General features: G+C 45.8%; 1 protein-coding gene and 1 long non-coding RNA gene across 2 annotated transcripts; both read left to right on the plus strand.

Annotated features, from left to right (window-relative positions):
• Positions 1–3,699: 3,699 nt before the first annotated feature.
• LOC146208503 (uncharacterized) lies at positions 3,700–5,700 on the plus strand. Its single transcript, XR_014703392.1, has 3 exons — positions 3,700–3,994; positions 4,221–4,274; positions 5,477–5,700. It is a non-coding gene; the product is annotated as an uncharacterized LOC146208503 (long non-coding RNA).
• Positions 5,701–12,076: 6,376 nt separating this feature from the next.
• LOC146208504 (major facilitator superfamily domain-containing protein 6-like) lies at positions 12,077–15,351 on the plus strand. The gene is made up of 3 exons (XM_084578729.1): positions 12,077–13,313; positions 15,016–15,168; positions 15,236–15,351. Exons 1-3 carry the CDS (start codon positions 12,092–12,094, stop codon positions 15,349–15,351), a joined length of 1,491 nt encoding a protein of 496 aa, XP_084434855.1. The 5' UTR covers positions 12,077–12,091.
• Positions 15,352–17,808: the final 2,457 nt, after the last annotated feature.

Below are 17,808 nucleotides of genomic sequence, written 5' to 3' on the forward strand. Positions count from 1 at the left end.
TTTGGGGCTATTTCGAGGTCGTTACTTTCAATACTCGACTTGTACAACTGCGCGACTTTCCTCATCCATAAGTCTCGTCACTTGTGCAGGCACCCTTTCTATGCTGCTTGCTCGGACTCGGTGCAATAACGTTATGTCTCGAGAGCGACGAGGAAGCGCGTGGTCGCTGCGCTTAAATTTTATTTGTCGCCCCCAGAAACCGTTCCCGCGTATTCGAAGTGGCCTTGAAGGTGCGTGATGGTGAATGTTGGCTGGAGACTCCAAACGAAGACGCCGCTTCGCGGCAGTGGTGTTTGTATTTTTGCCACGTATCAATTCGGCTAAGAACTGCATCTGTCGCCATCTCCGACGCCATTTCCTAGCTCTCGCTCGATCCCCCCGTGAACTTCACGTGCATCCAACGATCAGAAAGGTCAGCAGAAAACTTTGCTTGTGATCTCCCCAACCGCTCTGTTAGCTGGTACCGCTTAAATAAAACGCATATACCCAAATCAGGAGGAGCATACAATTAATTTCATTGAGGGAAGGAATTCCGAGCCTGTAGTGAGATTTAAGAAAATAACGTTCTGTCACCTTTCTGACAAATGCTGATGGACCGTTCATGCTCGTAAGCATGACCGCTCATGCTTACGAACATGACCAAACACTCCATATGTAGCTGCAGGTAACCGAATGTACGGCGCGAAATCATCTTTCAGTTTGTTAGGGCCATTTACGGCTCATATATCGTATCAAGGCTTATGCCGCGGGCTCTTATGAGTTATTTTAACGGTTTCGCTGGTGCAGAATCGCGTCATCTTGGAAAAGTCGACACATGAAAGAAAAAGTACGAGCGGAAACGCAAGAGATTGGTTGACAGAAGTCGTAGAGCGGCTTGGATGATCCCCCACTCAAGCTTTCAATGCGTATTCAAGTTCTAACCGCAAAAAATGTTAACTTTGTGCCGGTACTTATACACATATTTTCACGTTATTGTGCAAGGCGCAACGTTGAGAAATAAGGGTGCACCACTTAGTCCTCGTTCGTTTCACTGCAAAGATGGAACGGCGGTTTCCATCGGTAACAAAGTAGCGATATATTCAAGCACGTATAGCGAGGTGTTTTGCCCGTAACGCTCATATAACCTTCACATTTGTGTCCGTCTAATCGCTAATCGCTTTCCTTGTGTGCTTGCTGAAGTTGAGTAACTGGGAGCAACCATTCCAACGCCCCCAACCGATCTACCGGGAACTGTGCACAGGAGCATGAGTTGAAGTGTCGGACGATGGGAGAGACACATCAGGATGAAAAGAGGAGAGAAGGAAGAAGGATGGGGCCTGTACTAAGAGCGAGCATTAAAAAATGAAAAATAAAGATAGCTTCGAAGCCGAACAGGCGTTGGCTGTATGAAAACACGTCGCAAATATGTTTTCTTTTTTCCTTCCAGCAGCTTACACCAGCAGTCTCGCAGGCAGATGCACATGGTGCGGTTTGCTGGCGCGCTCTCCATGAATTAAATGGCTCGCTCGCCATGGCTCTAAATAGAACCACGTGAAGCGCCAAGACGGTGCCCAAAACGACAAGAGATTCCCGTGAGGCTGGACCTACGACTTCTGCGACCATGACCACCGCGAAGAAACAGTCTGCCAACGAATGGTGAGTGATCACCTGTGACCATTAGCGGTGAGCGGTCATCACTTTTGGAAGGTGGTTAGGACCACCGACTCATTCTTGTTTAGATGCCCCGAATAGCCGATTGTTGTATTGAAGCAGTAAAGTCACGATTACGGACAGTCTTTTGCTAGCCATTTGAGCCGTGACAGTTTACAACCTAGGTGGGTCATTTACGCTCTGCCAAGTCTAGGCAGCATATGTGTAATTGTACTGCAGTGTCGGTTTCCAACAATTGCTCTGGTTTCTTAATCTTTAATTGTAGATCCTTTTGTGGAACGCAGACGCTCTTGAAGGTGATTTCTACAACTATTTATTAGCTGATAACTAGTTTTTATTACCTTTATTAAAAATGTTGACGCAGTGTTCATACACGCGCTTTCAACCATAAGCGGCATGGAATGCCTTTGTTTGTCTAACCTCGGCAACTGGTGTAGAGTGAAACACCAGTTATAACCGCACGGGACGTTTTGATTGAATTATTCGACAGTAGAGTTCAACAACCAGCACAGTGTTGATGCTGTTTCCGCTTAGAGACGCGCTGTCAACTGTAGTTTGTTTTGAAGGCACGCTTACTTTGTTTTGAGATTGACGGATGGGTTTGATACAGCACTTCCTTTCGTGATTTTATGTTGCGGAGCCCTCAAACTGTAGCGAACGTATTTGCCGTTCTCTGTTGAACTGTGAAGAAGTTGGTTCTGCATGTATCCGCATAAACTGGGTGATATGACTATTGTTTTTCTCTAGAGACTGATGGCGAGTCATGGCAACACCAATGTAACAAATATAGGCTCCCAGTCAGCTCTGCACGCGCGAACTCGACGGAATTACTGAAACGTGCAGTGCTGAATTTACCACACCTGGTCTATAGCGGTAAAGCGGCAGCGCGAAATGCTTTGCCAATGACGATGAAAACGTTGTTGCAATGTGCAGTGTCAACATGAGCCTATAATTACGTCAATTCGAAATTGCCACTCTTTAGGTGACCGTTTGGCCTTCAACTGTCTCAGAGCAGTCACTTGCAGATAAAGGTGTAATATTGGCTCATGAAAAACACGTATATACTGCTCATCTATTCTATTTGTTTTCCTTTTTTTTGTGTATGTACATAAACCATTATTTGCGCGACTAATTTTCGCTTTGAGTTTAAGAAGGCTACTGGTTATCTCCCCGAGGGCCGAAGTGAGGAGCGGGGGTGCTGACGTTAATAATAATAATAATAATAATAATAATAATAATAATAATAATAATAATAATAATAATAATAATAATAATAATAATAATAATAATAATAATAATAATAATAATAATAATAATAATAATAATAATAATAATAAAGCTAGCGTGAAATTTCCTTGAATGTTTGACTCTTCCAACCCACTGGAATCCAGTAGGTAGCCTGGATTACAGTTGTGACCGTTCAATGAATGCCTTCATCAGCAGTTAAGTGGATTAAGCATACTTAATGCAAAGGGAGTGAACATAACATTTAAAATGGAAGAACAGAATGCACCGCTCAATTCTGGCGCTGCAATGCAAGCGTTCGTGGCAGGTTTGAAATCTTTGGATGTGGATGAAATGATGTCACGCCAGAAAGAAAATTCCAGCGGTGCATTTAAGTCTGCCGAGGTACAGTAATGCGAAATAATTTCTCTTGGTGCTGCCGATTATGCTGCTGCGCATGTTCGTTTCTTCATGCCTTTGCCGTTCCTGACACGCGTTTTGCGCTATGTATCAACAGCAGAACGAAGAGAAGAGAGAAAAACACTTTATTTAAGAGCGCAGATTAAGCACTCAGCATATCCTTCGCCTGGTTTACCAAGGCAAGCTTGTCTTCCATCTGTGCCGATGACAGCCAGGCACTCCAGGAGGAATGTGAAGGGAAGGGGATTTTGAACTCGCACAACAGCAAACTATAAAAGCTTCATCAGCGCTCAACAGCCTATATCAAGCATCCCTTAACCTCCCTATATACAGCAGAACGAAGCTCGATTAGGGTGCCTCGATAACAGCGCCGCCGTACAGGGTGGTGACACCCTTTGGCATGCCCCGCGCCGCCGCATTCTCCGCGCTCGCCATCTTGGGGCAAGTCGCTTCGTGCAGTTGCTGCGGAGTGTCCGAAGCGGTTGTGCTGTGCGCTGGGAGATTGTACTGTGTTCAGTCAAGGAAACTAGTATGCCAGGCTCTTGGGTTCCATTCTGTGCTGGCTCAGCAAAAAAAAAAAAAAAAAAAAAAAAAAGCCAGACGATTTTGTTTTCCACGGGATAAGAGACGGAGCAATGTATGGGAGGCGAAAGTGAAGCGTGAAGACTGGACGGCGAATGGCAACGCGAAGATCTGCGAGGTAAGCCACCATGCCTGTGCTGCTTTTATGCATCCATAAAATTTCTTTTGAGCGAATAGGTGCATTTCGATTGTGCATAAAAAGGTCTAGCGCAGACACAGACCACTAGAAAGATGACAAACACACACACAAGCGCTTGCGTATGTGCGCGTGTCGTCTTTCTTGCGGTCTGTATCTGTTTATACGAAAGCGTTTTACAATATATTTTTGTACTTTTCTAATGCAGTTACCCACTTCTGTTTGGAATGACATTACCTCACGCCGCTACACCCATCTGCTTGTAAGCACGAACTTTGTGCGGGTTTTGGCTTCCCAATCTAGCGTTTTGCGCAGCCAATTTTGGTCTGCCTTCTTTAACGTTGAAGCAGGTTGAAGCATCTCATTGCCTGGCATCGGGATTAGCGCGGTGTGTTTTTAAGTCTAAATTTTGAATTTTCAGCGTACGTGAGGGCTTATAAGCTAAATATATGGACAATTGCGTCTGCTATGTTGTAGTCACTCGGAAAAATTTAGTGTAACTTTCAGTGAGTGACACTCGATCGACTTTAGTATCATTCGCGTAGTGTCACACAATAATATCTGTTGATGAGGATCTCCTCCTTTTCTGTGTTCATAGCCACACCAAGAACATGCGGAGAAGGTCGAGCCTGGTATTTGGCAAAGGAATGCACCATTGCGCCCTTTTGATCGCTCCCCTTTACACTCGATCTTGAAAGCTAGTGTCAACCGCCGAGGCTTCAGATTCACACGGATTACATTCTCTCTCTCCTTCTCGGGAAATAATACAAGGGAGAGCGACGAATGGCGTGTCACCTCGCGACAGAGTAGGAAGTGAAACGCAGTTTGTAACAATTATTTTGGTCGCAAAAAAAAAAGAAAACCTCGTGAATGGGCCCGTTGGAATTTGGCAAGTGTGCCCGGCATATCGCTAGTACATTTCACGAAACAGAGATAACAGGTCCTCTGAAGCTGTGTTTTTTTTTAATTATACACAGAAGCAGTTTTTCGCGAGGTTTCTGAGCTTCGCAATAATATAAAAAATTGGGCTCTCATGATAATTAGGTCGTTTTAAGTATATGATTGGTAGCTCGACAAGTCACAAAGAAACTGATCTCGTGAGCTGGAATGGTGTAGCGGCATCATCTTGTGAAAGCGGTCGTGAGGAAGCAAGGTGCTTGCGCAGTACAAAAGTTCATCCCGAATGCAGCTTTTCCTTCCCTGTGTTATTAATTAAGCATCGCGAGGCGATATGCACACCCTGTTGTCCCCGCACTCGTCTGAGGTTAAGCCAAATTTAGGTGAAGCTAAATTTGACCGCCTGTCACCCGAATTGGTGCTGTCGCTTGCTTGGCATCCATAGAAAAATTGGCGATCGCACATGTAAATATCGCATTGCTTTCATAATGTTTTTATTATTTCATTAATTTGCGTGCACACTACAAAAGACGCAAAATGACTGTTTCATCGCCTATCTCATTTCAGCGCCAGTTCGAGGGCAAACACAGTGTATTGACGGCGGCTCCTCAAGTCAACGGTTGTCCCGACATTGTTTGATTGTGTGTAAAAATTTATCAGAATAAAATATCTGCCATTTGAAGAGTCTAGCAAACTCCGTTTAATGTCTTATCGAACAAACCGTTCCGATTCCAGTGCTTGATTGCGCGGAACACCCAAAGCTGATAAACAGACTGTTAGAGCGGTTTGGGACGATGCGCTTGCACATTTACTTGAATTGGCTAAGTCAGCCAGAAAAATCGAATATGTACGACAGCAAAACTGTAGCTGGCGCCAACCTTGCTTAAAAGATTTGTCCTAGGCGTGCATCCAAAATCTGCTTCGAAGTCTTGATGGGGATTGTTTTGAAATAAAATGCCGTGTACATCAGCGTGCGACACGTGTCAAAGGTTGATTTACGCATCGTTTTTTGCTGTGTCTTTCTACGGTTCACGATGGGCCATTGCGATACAAATAATTTTCGGTATACGACTGACTGAAACGTAGACATCGTTGTTGATCTATAGCAATAGACGCAACTGAATGTTATGAACCTCATAAACTCATTCATGTCCGGCAGGGCAAAGTGCATTGCTTTATAAAACAGCCAGACTTCAAAATAACCGCATTTGAGCATCCGAGACGACGAACGAGTAAATGCTTACCATCTGCAATTTGATCATTTCCTCTTAGAACTACGCATGCTAGCAAGCAGTAGTTGCTTTCACATTTTTTTTTTCGAGCAAGAAAGCGCTCAGGATTGCGAGTATGTGTGTAAAAACGTTAACCAGCTGAACCTGCTAGCACAAGAGCGTGCTGAACAAGAAATCGGGCCGACGCTCCGTAGCCCGCCGTGTCTACGCTTGCCCCAACATGGCGCCGTCGACGGCGGTGTCTCCACCCTGTACGGCGGCGCGTTACATCGAGGCACCCTAAGCTCGATAATCATTTGCTGCTCCCTGGCGAGAGCAGCGCGAGACTGCTGTGCTGTGATGGTTTGTGTTAACCCCGCTAGATGGCGCAACGCGTTTGTCTAACAAGAGATTGATTGTAATGCCGAAAGTTGGGCGAGTTGGTTAACGTTCATGATGGAAAATAGCGCGAAAAAGTACACGAAGGACGGAAGGAAGACACGGACAAGCGCTTGTCCGTGTCTTCCTTCCGTCCTTCGTGTACTTTTTCGCGCTATTTTTCATCATGGAGATTGATTGCTTTTGTTCTGCCTTGGATTTCGCACGCGCATATTTCGAAACCCTCTCGTTGCCCTCCATAACCTATACTATGGGATGGATTTTTAATATTTTTCGTCATTTAAGGCCGGTTCCCACGACAGATGGAACCGTTGGAGTCCGGACGAGCACCACGTGACCCGATGTCACTGGCTTCGCCTCTCCCGCGGACGACGCAGAGGACAGTGCAGCAGCATTACGGTACACTTCGCAAGAGCTCGCAAGCTCTTGGTGCAGAGTCGTCGTCGAGCAAAGCAATGCTCTGCGTCAGACAATCCTAACGACCTCGGACTACAGCCCCCATGCTAATTCAAGAAAGCATGCACTACCTGTCCAGACAAGTGTAGGCTGCGTTATTGCATTATTTATCCGAGACAGCTATCAACAGTGAAGGGAAACCAGGCGCTCGCCGAGTAAATTCGCGCATGGAACACTGACGTCGTCTTTTCAGCTTCGCATGGAGGCCAGGTTTCAAAATACAGCCACTCATCCAAACTGAATACCACCAATCCTGTTTTTTTAGCGAAACTTTGCCAGATGAGGTGAAAGCGATGTCTTCATCTGAAGCGCACCGAGAAAGACTGTCACCTTAACACGTGAAAAACCGGCTGACCTCACCGGCAGTGACTCCTTAAAGTTATGTAAGAATTTTAGCCATTTTGTTAGTTGCGGCTGACGGTTCTGGCATACAGGTTGTGTATTTTGGTTCCGAAAAGGTCGGTCTAACGCAGTGGCCAGCGAAACCGATCTCGGCGTTTTGGCCTTATAAGAACCCATTCACAGTGCAGTTTCTTATTCCGTTGGTGCTCGCTAAGTTACAAGGTCAGGTCGGCTTGAGAGCCTCAAGTGTGCGCTTTTTGTGAATATGCGGCTGTAGTAGCGCTATTACACCAAAACAGTACAATTTGTACCTCGTCTTACCAGTTCATTGGTCGGCTACTTTAATTTGGTTCAAAACATTCGTTTGTATGCTGTGTCGGACTAGTCTCTTCGTTGAAATTTGCTCTGTAATCTATTTATTCCTGAGTCACTCTTTTAAATAGCCTGATATTGTAATGTATTTATTCCCAAGTTACTCTTTTAAATAGCCTGCAAAGACTGGCAGTGAAATGAAAAACGAAATGAGAATTTGGGCGAGCGAGAAATTTTTATTCATTTGCATTCCTGTGAACAATGAAACCGTGAGAAGGCGCTGACAAAACTCGTTGATTGCGCAAGCGTTCCTTCTAAGGGGAAGCTGAAAACTACGCCAGTTGTCTTTTAGTGTGCAAGGACTCATACGCAGGACGCCACCATCGACCAAGAATCTCATCCGATCTTGTTTGTGCCGTTGCTCTGATTGGCTAAGATGTTTCTTGAGGTCACAACTACGTGGCCTCGAGTGGGTAATTTAAACTCGGTCCGGTATAGCGGCTGCAACGAGCGAGTCCCCCAATTAAGGGTCTTTCAAGTTCGCCAGAGCCTATGAGTATCATCACCATCACCTATGACTATCCGTATTGGTTAATACCGTGACTATACCGAGATCAAGCGCGTCCTGGCACCAGAGCTGATCGTGGAGGCTATGGTTAAACCTGCGCCATTTGACACGGTGCATGGCTCCCAGATGGCGCCACATGTATAGCTCAAACTGCAGCGCACCAGATCCATAGGCCACAGAAAGTTTATATGGGATAAGTATCGTGTAAAAAAACGGCAATTACATGGCGTTAAATCAATCAAGCAAGACGAGAAAAAATCGCCATGCTTTCGCATTATAACGGATTCAACAGAGAACCTCTGTCATTTTTTCTTTCTAAAATGTGTGTGTGTGTGTGTGTGTGTGTGTGTGTGTGTGTGTGTGTGTGTGTGTGTGTGTGTGTGTGTGTGTGTGTGTGTGTGTGTGTGTGTGTGTGTGTGTGTGTGTGTGTGTGTGTGTGTGTGTGTGTGTGTGTGTGTGTGTGTGTGTGTGTGTGTGTGTGTGTGTGTTTGCGTGTGTGTGTGTGTGTGTGTGTGTGTTTGCGTGCGCGCGCGCGCGTGTGAAAAGGGTGGGTGCCAAGATTGATGGCAAAAATAGTTGTTATATTTCAGTTGGAAATAGGACACTCCCTGTGTGCGTGCATGCGTGCGCGTGGCCGTGGGTGCGCTTGTTTGGCAAGGCTGATAGTAAAAAGAGATGTTAGTTTTCAGTTGGAAATAGTACACGAATCCCGTTTATTGACAGCCCCCATTCCTCTCTCGTCACATTTCTTCATAGGATATTTCTGCTAGTAAGAAGAGTATACTATGCACTACATTCGCTTCATCGCAGGACGCTATGCACACAAGAGATAGAAAAACAAGCTTTAAATATCAAGCTACAGAAGATTGACAAGGCTCAGTTCTCGCATGAAGTCATTTCCTCATGTCGTTCACGTGCGTATAGAGTTTCTGCATTAATGCCAGACCTGTATGGCATTGGACGTACTCGGTAACATTTTCACCCCTTAATATTTGACATTCAGAACACCCAACAGCGTCAAGGAAGGACGCTGTTAGTGCGTGGAAGCCCTTCATGCAGTATCACCAAAGCAGTATACATTTAAAGCAACCAACATGTGCTTCTCTAGATCACTCAAAATTCACCCAATGCCTCAGATGATTCACGTGCGAAGATGTATGCAGTTACGGACAGTCCCAAACGAAGCCGATTTGAAAGAGTTTAGTAGGCACAACGGTCCTTCCGCGCTTTGCGCCTGCGAAATACTTTGCAAAGACAACTCTTCGATATACGTACAGACATTTAGTATTACACGATTCCCACTATACTCATTTAAGGACGTAAAAACCAAGGAAATTCGGGTTGCACCCAGAAACGAAAGGTCCCTCAGATATACTAAAAAACTTCCGCAACTGGCAATGAAAATATTCACTACTTCGGAAAAAGGACTCGAACTCCCGGTTTTAACCTTTCTGAGAAACACCATGTTCACCTTCTACTGCCTTGTAGTTTGCCAATATTTTGTTCCTAAATACAATGTTCACGTTTGCAGAGTATTTGCACTTTGAGACGGCGAGTTAGCATGCCTTACTATCAGAATATGATGAGCGAGCAAAACCAGCAGTTTTGTTTATCGTAATTAAGAGCGAAGGCTGCTTGGAATCGGCAGTCCGACTAATACGTATGACTACATTCACACTGTGGAGCATTTGCAACATACAATAGTAAAATAGCATTAAATTTAGTCTAATAATGCCATAACTCTAAAATGAAAAAAAAAAATGCTGTTAATGTGGCAGCGAAGCGCAAGCTTTTCCGGAGGGCGCTTTTTCTCCTTGTTGAACGCGGGAGGGATGTGGATTATGTCAGTAACGTTATCCTTTTCCAGCTGCAGGTGCTGCAGGTTGCAGCGAAAACAAGCGTATACAATGCTGACCCACTTTTTGTTGTGTTGGCGCAGGCAGCAAACCTCGGCCCAGCAGACAAGGACCTTCTCCTGGCTCCCGGCCTGCGTCAACCGGAAGCTATTGCCGTTCAAGCTTCACTACTTCCTGTTCATAGCGGGTACGTACGTAGAGCCTCTTCTGTGTCGACGATAAAGAATTAAAGACGTAACGAATAAAGAGCACGCATGTTTGTCAACGAATGCCAATGCCAATATGTATGGTAGCATGACGTGGTATTGGACTCGTAATAAAGCTGCTAACAAAGCGTGAAGATGTAGCTTGGGGAGCAGATTATTCAGGAGCGCGTGGGATTTTTGTCCGTGCCCACGTTTTGTTGGTGTTGCTGTTTGTGCTGGTGGACGAGGTGTTACAGGTGTTATTGTTAGAGTGCGTAAATAGAGCATGCCCCATGGTTTAAAACATGGTGTAAAACGGTGTAAAACATGGGCGGCGGCGTTTTTACACACACACAAAAAAAAAAGGATACTTTGCCAGAATGTTAAAGTGCAACTGTTAACTATACCACTATTTTTTATTCTTCTGCTAGTGCTTTTTTTTTCGGCATGATTCCCACATTCCTTGAGCATGGCTCGCAGACTTATTCAGATGCTCTTGGATACAAGGAGACAGTAGCTATTTGAAAGGATTTGGTTGAATTGTGCCGACGTGTATATTGCAGCGCGGCAAATAATGTAACTACGGGGAAGATATTTCATCGCAATACGGAGAAGGCTATTATGCTTCTTGTCGTACAAAACCGAAACTGAGCGCGCTACAGATGCACATGAAGCTTGGTGGGAACCACACGCCAATTGACGTCTTGCAGTGGTTACGGCTGCGAAATTGAACTGCGTGTTCTTTTGTTTCAGGCTTAGGACATCGTCGTGGTTCACAGCTTGGTGCAATGAAAAGAACAGTCAATGCCGATTGCGCGCTGGTTTAGAGCGACGGAGCGCACGGCAAAGGAGAGCAGGCAGTTCGAATTTGGCTCCTTACATCACGGGGCAGCATATTTTCAACTGCGGTTACCGAACTTCACTGTTGTTATCGCGAATTCTGGTTCGGCGTTGTCACAGAGGTCGTCACTGTTCTCGGTTACGGCAGCTAGGGGCCCCTTTGGTTTCAATTAACGACCTGACACGATCAATCTATGATAACAAGCTGAATTGCAAGCACGTTATAGTTATTTAAAACGCATTGATTACAAAATCGTCCGAAGGCGCGTCAACAGGGCGCGCGCCGGTTCCAGCAGTAGGTCCTGAGCGCTGCGAACCTAGCGCAAACCGTCCGCGCAAACACCTTCTCTACGGCGGATCCTGAGCGCTGGTGTGAGAAAAGGGTGCAATAATTTAATTTTAGCGTAAACAATAATCCGTGGGATAAAGAAATGTAAAACATTAGCTGTAGTTTAGCTTCAGTTAAACCTGGTGAGAAACGGTAGCTTCACGTGGCTAAGCCTGGCAAAGTTTTATTTTTTTCTCGGCTTGTTTAACTATTGTTGCTTCTTTGGACTTTACCAGGTGCGCCCAAGTGAAGCTGCAGCTTCTCAAGAGGTTTAACCAACCAGGCACCTCCGCTCCCCCTTTCATACATGTCTGGGGGCGTGACGTCATGGCCTACGGAGCCTCCACGGTGATCCCATGATTCCTTCGTGCGGCAGCCTCAGCTGCCCGGAGCCAGTATACGCCACAGTTATATACTGATCTAAATTTGATTCGCCTGTACCTCAGTTCAGAGCTTCTAGTTTTTTCCTCTTTCTGTGACAGTGACATGTTATTGTGTCAACAGAAATGCTTGACACTTGCAACACCGGTCAGCCAATTCAATGTACACTCACGCCACTGACGTGGCTTAGTCGTTGCTTCACTGTGAACTTATTCATTTCTTTATGCTCCTGCTTCCAGGAGAAGCCGGTGTCGGACCATACATCGCCGTCGTAGGCCGACAAAATGGCATCGGCGCTGCCACGATGGCAGTCATTTTCGCCGTCATGCCGCTGACCGCCGTTGTGTTCAAGCCTGTCTGCGGTTTCATCATCGACAGGACTCGTAACGTCACTGCCGTCATCCTTGTCCTGCAAGTGCTATGCACGCTGTTTTACGGCATCGCCTTCTTTTGTCCCAGCGCCATATCTAACGGAGCGGCGTATAAAGGTGTTTTAGACTGCCCGCTCGGAGAATTCAACATCAAAGGAAGTTCAGGGACAGGACAGTGCACTTCTGGTGGGAGCGATTCTCTGCTCTGCACACTGTCTACGAAGGAGCGCGTGTTTGAAACCATGGAGACCCGTCTAGTTTCGGAAAACAAATTAATGCTCACCAATGCGTCTAATGCTTGTAAACAACTTCAAGAAGCCGGTTCCCTGCTCAACGTTTCCCTCGGAATTCCAAGTGAGATCAGATGTTCGTGCGAGGCTGCTCTATATCACAACTTGAACTTCTGGATCTACACCGTGTCCGCCATCCTCGGCTTCGCTTTGGCCGCAGCGCTGAACAACGTTGGCGACGCTGCTGTGAGCAACGCTCTGGGCTCGGACATCAACGCCTTCGGCAGACAGCGTCTCTTCGGCACACTCAGTTACGGCATGTCATCGCCGCTTATAGGGTACCTGGTCGACCTTAGCAGTGGTGAAGGCTTCACCAATTATAAGCCGTGTTATTACGTCTTTGCCACTTGCATGGCTTTGGATATGATCCTCATCCTCTTCCTACCCAGGATGCGTATCGCCGACGTCTCGGTCAACTTCTTCGGGGATATCGGGAAACTCCTGTCCAGTTTGGAAATCATGCTCTTCACGATGTTCACCTTCTTGGCGGGTTCCATGATCGGGTTCCTCAACTCGTTTGAGACGTGGTTCCTGGAGGACCTGGGGACACCAACTTACCTCATAGGCCTAACCAAGACGGTGCAGTGCTTCGGTGCCGAGCCTGTCCTGTTCTTCCTCTCAACGTACATACTGCAGCGCATTGGATACTTCTACTCGTACTCCGTGGCGTTCGCCCTGTTCGCCTGTAAGGCACTGGGCTATTCTTTCCTGAGCAACGTATGGGGCTCTCTTGCCGTAAACATCGTTGGTGGAGCCGTGTTTCCGATGGTGTACGCCGCGATGGCGGTATTCGCTAAGACGAGGGCGAGGCCCGGAACAGCCGCGTCAATGGTCTGCATCCTCGGGGCCATGTACGACGGCCTAGGTGAGCTTGAATTCGCACTGTTGGGACTGCTGAGTTATAACTCCGATATAATGCCGTAGACCTAATAATTGCTCGATCAGAAGTATTTTGCATGTTATTTTCTAGCGTCTGCAATTTTCAGCTGTGCTTTTAAACTGTATTCGCTCTCACGGTGCACTTAATGAGGACATATGATACTCTTTAATGATCTACCAACCATATTTCCACACAAATGGCACTGTGCTACCCTTAGTTGTCCTTTGATGACGGAGTGTGGGCTGAGGCCAATAAAAGAGAGGTCTCTGCGTGCAACCCAACTGCATTGCAGGCAGTCCTTCAAAGACACAGAGGCCTCTGTTGGCACCACCTCTGTACATATTAACAGACAGCAGGCAGCACTGTAAAACGGTGTATACACCGCTTAAAAAACTGCCATATGACACAGACTGAAACTTGCTTGGATGACAAAGAGCAACTGCACGGTGGCACGTTTGTGAGCCTGTATATTGACTAACAAGCTATGGCAGAACTGGGGTTTTTGCAGAATTGGGCACGCTGTGAAGTAGACCCAAAAGCTAAGCTACTCTTGATCTGGCTCAGCTTATCCTGTTCACAGGTAGACCTGTGCATACTCTGATCATTGTGCAGCAGCCCAGCATCCCTAATAACACAAGTGGACTAACCAGCCGATTCCTGTACAGTAAACTTCATCTTCTTAAATTTAGCATCAGATCATCAACGGCCGAATCCACGAGCCATTCGATGTCGCCTGGGGAAGTACACGGCCTTCTGAGACAGTAGTCTGCGCAACCGATGCAAGCAAACGGAGTGCTTTCAATGCTCCCATTGCGAAAGTGAGCTGTCGATGTCCCGTTGCCCCTGAGCGCCCGCAAAGTTCCAACTACTGTCGAAGCGAAACGGTTCGCAGCATTACGCAACCAGCACGCCTAACGACACATAAGGCGGGCGCAATTACCATGATAACTGGATATATTGTATGTATAATACTGGCCTGGTCTGTTCATCGCTGATATCTGCAAAACACTAAAGAAAACCTAAATTAATGTACATGCAAGGCTATTTTTCATTAGGATCTAATGGAAGAACTCATACGCACTCGATTGAAGGTCACGGACGCAAACATATAGCATTCTAACTTGGCATATAATTCGGATGTACAGTCACATGGGAATTAGATACGAACGCATGTGAGAAGAAAATCATTTTTAGTCTGCAGTTTGAGTAGCAGTATAAGAATAGCTTGATTCCTGCTTCTTGGTGAAGTGTCTACTCAAATATCTACTCATACTTGCAGCAGTTGTAAAGGACTATCTTGAGACAAATGAGAAATGTACTTTATATACGAGAATATAAGTACTTGTTCGCATTCCATTCCTGTTTAAATGTATGGGCCTGAAAAACCTCAAAATGCTTACTATAAAAGAGAATACGCAAAATACGGTGGCATGGCTGATTTTGCATAAAAAAACTGGCAACATTAAAATGCATGTAAATACCTATTTACTGAAACTACGGCAGTGGAGACGTGCGTGCAGGACGGGTATTGTGACGAGCGCATGAAGCTTAGGGTCATCGCAGGGAAGCCAACAGTGCAATAATACTTAAATGTCGGGACTAATCTGGGGTGTTATAGGACCATAGTCGGAGCAAGCCAGAGCTGGGAATTCAATACTGCCTCAACGACTTCCCTTGTTTATTCCAGGTTCTGCAGCTGGCAGTCTGATAGGCGGCACTAGCATCGACAGGATCGGTGCCAGGCAGACTTTTCTCTATCTTGGCTGTCTCTCGGTGGCATCTACGCTCCTCTGTGCGCTGTGCTACCTGCTCCTGCGTTTCACCTCTATCCACAAACTCGGTAACTGTTACTCTGTCGGGTCATATAAGTCAAATTGTCCACTGACTAGCACGCTGCTTTTTCGCAGATGTCACCGTAAAGGAACCCAAGACGTCCACACCGCCAGACGGCGACTGCAAGGCCACGCGGCTTTCACCAAAGTCCGACTCCGACTCTACCCAGCTTCGGCCACCAAAGCACTAATCTCAGTGTGTGTGTGTGTGTGACGATTTTTCGAACCCCGTCGGGCAAGCAACGAGAACATCCGAGCGGTGCGGGCGTGATTTAATTAAATAATAATAATAATAATAATAATAATAATAATAATAATAATAATAATAATAATAATAATAATAATAATAATAATAATAATAATAATAATAATAATAATAATAATAATTATTATTATTATTATTATTATTATTATTATTATTATTATTATTATTATTATTATTATTATTATTATTATTATTATTATTATTATTATTATTATTATTGGTTCGAAGGGTAAGGCGCAGTACCCGTCACACTTGTTTCTGTGGATACCTGAACCGCGCAGTAAGTGAAGGGAGGAAAGGGGGAGTGAAAGGTAAAGAGAGAAAGAGGAACCGTAGTGGAGGGCTACGGAGTAATTTCGACCACCTGGGGATCGTTAACATGCGCTGACATTTAATTTAGAATGCAGTGTTTCTGTCACGCTTCCCAGCCATTCCTGCCCGAACTTCACGGAAGTCGTACCAATAAGGGAATCGCATATTAGGTAACTATAGAATAGTTGAGGACCAACCTGCGACCTTTAGGCAGCTGGAGTCCCAGTTTCGGGCGCTGCGGATCTTCTTGATGCCCTGAACTCGGTGTTACTCAGTTTTTCATAATGACACGCTTTCCATCCACTCCAATTTATTCATGATCTTAGACGCTACTTTGTTCCCACGAAAAACAGTTCATCACAGCGTGTGCCGTTTTCCCGATGAAAATTGTGCATCCACGTGTGCGTGTGAGGTTACGGTAAATTCCACATTCATTTCATTTATTTGTAAACTCTAGCGGCGTACCTGCGATTTCACGCAACGAATCAACGATATACAGTATTGCTGTTAAACGGACTTCTTGTGATGCGAAGTCACGTGTTTTTACCCGCTGCTACCCTCGCTCCCGTTGGTCATGAATGCGTCTAAACTGCCATGAATCATCTAGAGTTTGACCTGCAGTCGCCATGCACATGCAGAGTTCAGAAAAAAAAAATAAAAAAAAAAAAAAAAAAAAAAACCAGCGACAACTAACGAGTTGCTAGCCGTATGTACACACTCATTGTATCATCTACCCTGTGCTGGTTTTCTTTAGGTGGATAGAAGTTGTCGAAGTGGCATTTCGGGCGTAAAATGACACCTGCGGGTCACGGACGTCCTACGCGACCGATTACGGTAAGTTAGTTGCAGTCCAGGAGGTCTATATATGAAAGGAGAGCGAGACTGTAGCGATGCCACGGTCATGGAGTGATGACCTTGTAAATAAACAATTTTTGTTCTTTTTGCAACCAAATGTTTTTGCCCGATCTTTTATGTTACTTATGACTTTGAAATCGTCTGCCTGAACCACCCACTGAGGAAGGGATGAGCAAGGCGGTGGATGAGAAAGTGGGAAGTCTCTCTGATTACATGTACGAAGCTTGAAATTTGAAGAGCAAGAAAAAAAAAAAAAAGCCTGATAGGGTGATGCGCACCAATAGCGATAAGGGGCTGCTTCGGCCAAACCGTGATGCGGTTTTACACGAAGCTGGAGCATAGTGCCCAATTCCCGGAATTTAACCCTGTTTGACGATGCGGACCAGGGGAAAGTTTGTATCCGCTGGATCACCGATGTGTATCCAGCGACACTGGGGACCGAACCCTGCACCAACCGCATACGAGGCGGTAGCTCAGACCACTTGGCCCCGGCCGCGGTAAGAAAGAAACGAGTTACACTGATGCAACAAAATACCCGGGAAGACAAGCCCACTCCATTAGCGTCATGGATTGCACATTTACAGAAAAGACCTCTGCAACTATTCCAACAAATGACACTGACGCAGCCAAAGAGGCCGCAATTGGATTGGCGGTCTTGACGAGCAAAGAACACGTCGTCATTCTCACTGATTCACAGTCTGCATGCAGAAACTACTAAAAGGGAACAATTTCCAGCATAGCACTTCAAATCCTCCGTCGCACCACAACTCGTCACCTCCCAGATACCGACATCATATGAACTCCGGGACACACTCACTTGAAAGGAAATGACGCCGCCAATGCCTCAGTTCGAGGATATGCTAACCGGGCACCACTTCCAGAGGAATTTCGGAAAACACAGGATGTACCCAAGAAATATACTGACATCCTCCTGCATTACAGACTTGACAGAAGAAAATATTCCCCACCCCACGATAAACAGCAGAGAAAAAGCAGTCACCCTCCGAAAAATCCAAATCAACAGCCACGTCCGCCACGGCGCCTTACTACAAAGAATCTCGCCCACCACCTACAGATATGAATGCGCTTTTTGCGACGTACCAAACACCCTACAACATATGGTGTGGGGATGCAAGGGACCAAATGGTACCATAACCACCAAGGACTTAACCGAAGAGCAGTGGGAGACTCAGCTGTCAAGCCCCAGCTGGAGGAT

The sequence above is a fragment of the Amblyomma maculatum genome, chromosome 1 (genome assembly GCF_055883805.1).
Source record: "Amblyomma maculatum isolate TAMU_Amacu chromosome 1, ASM5588380v1, whole genome shotgun sequence".
NCBI lineage: Eukaryota > Metazoa > Arthropoda > Arachnida > Ixodida > Ixodidae > Amblyomma > Amblyomma maculatum.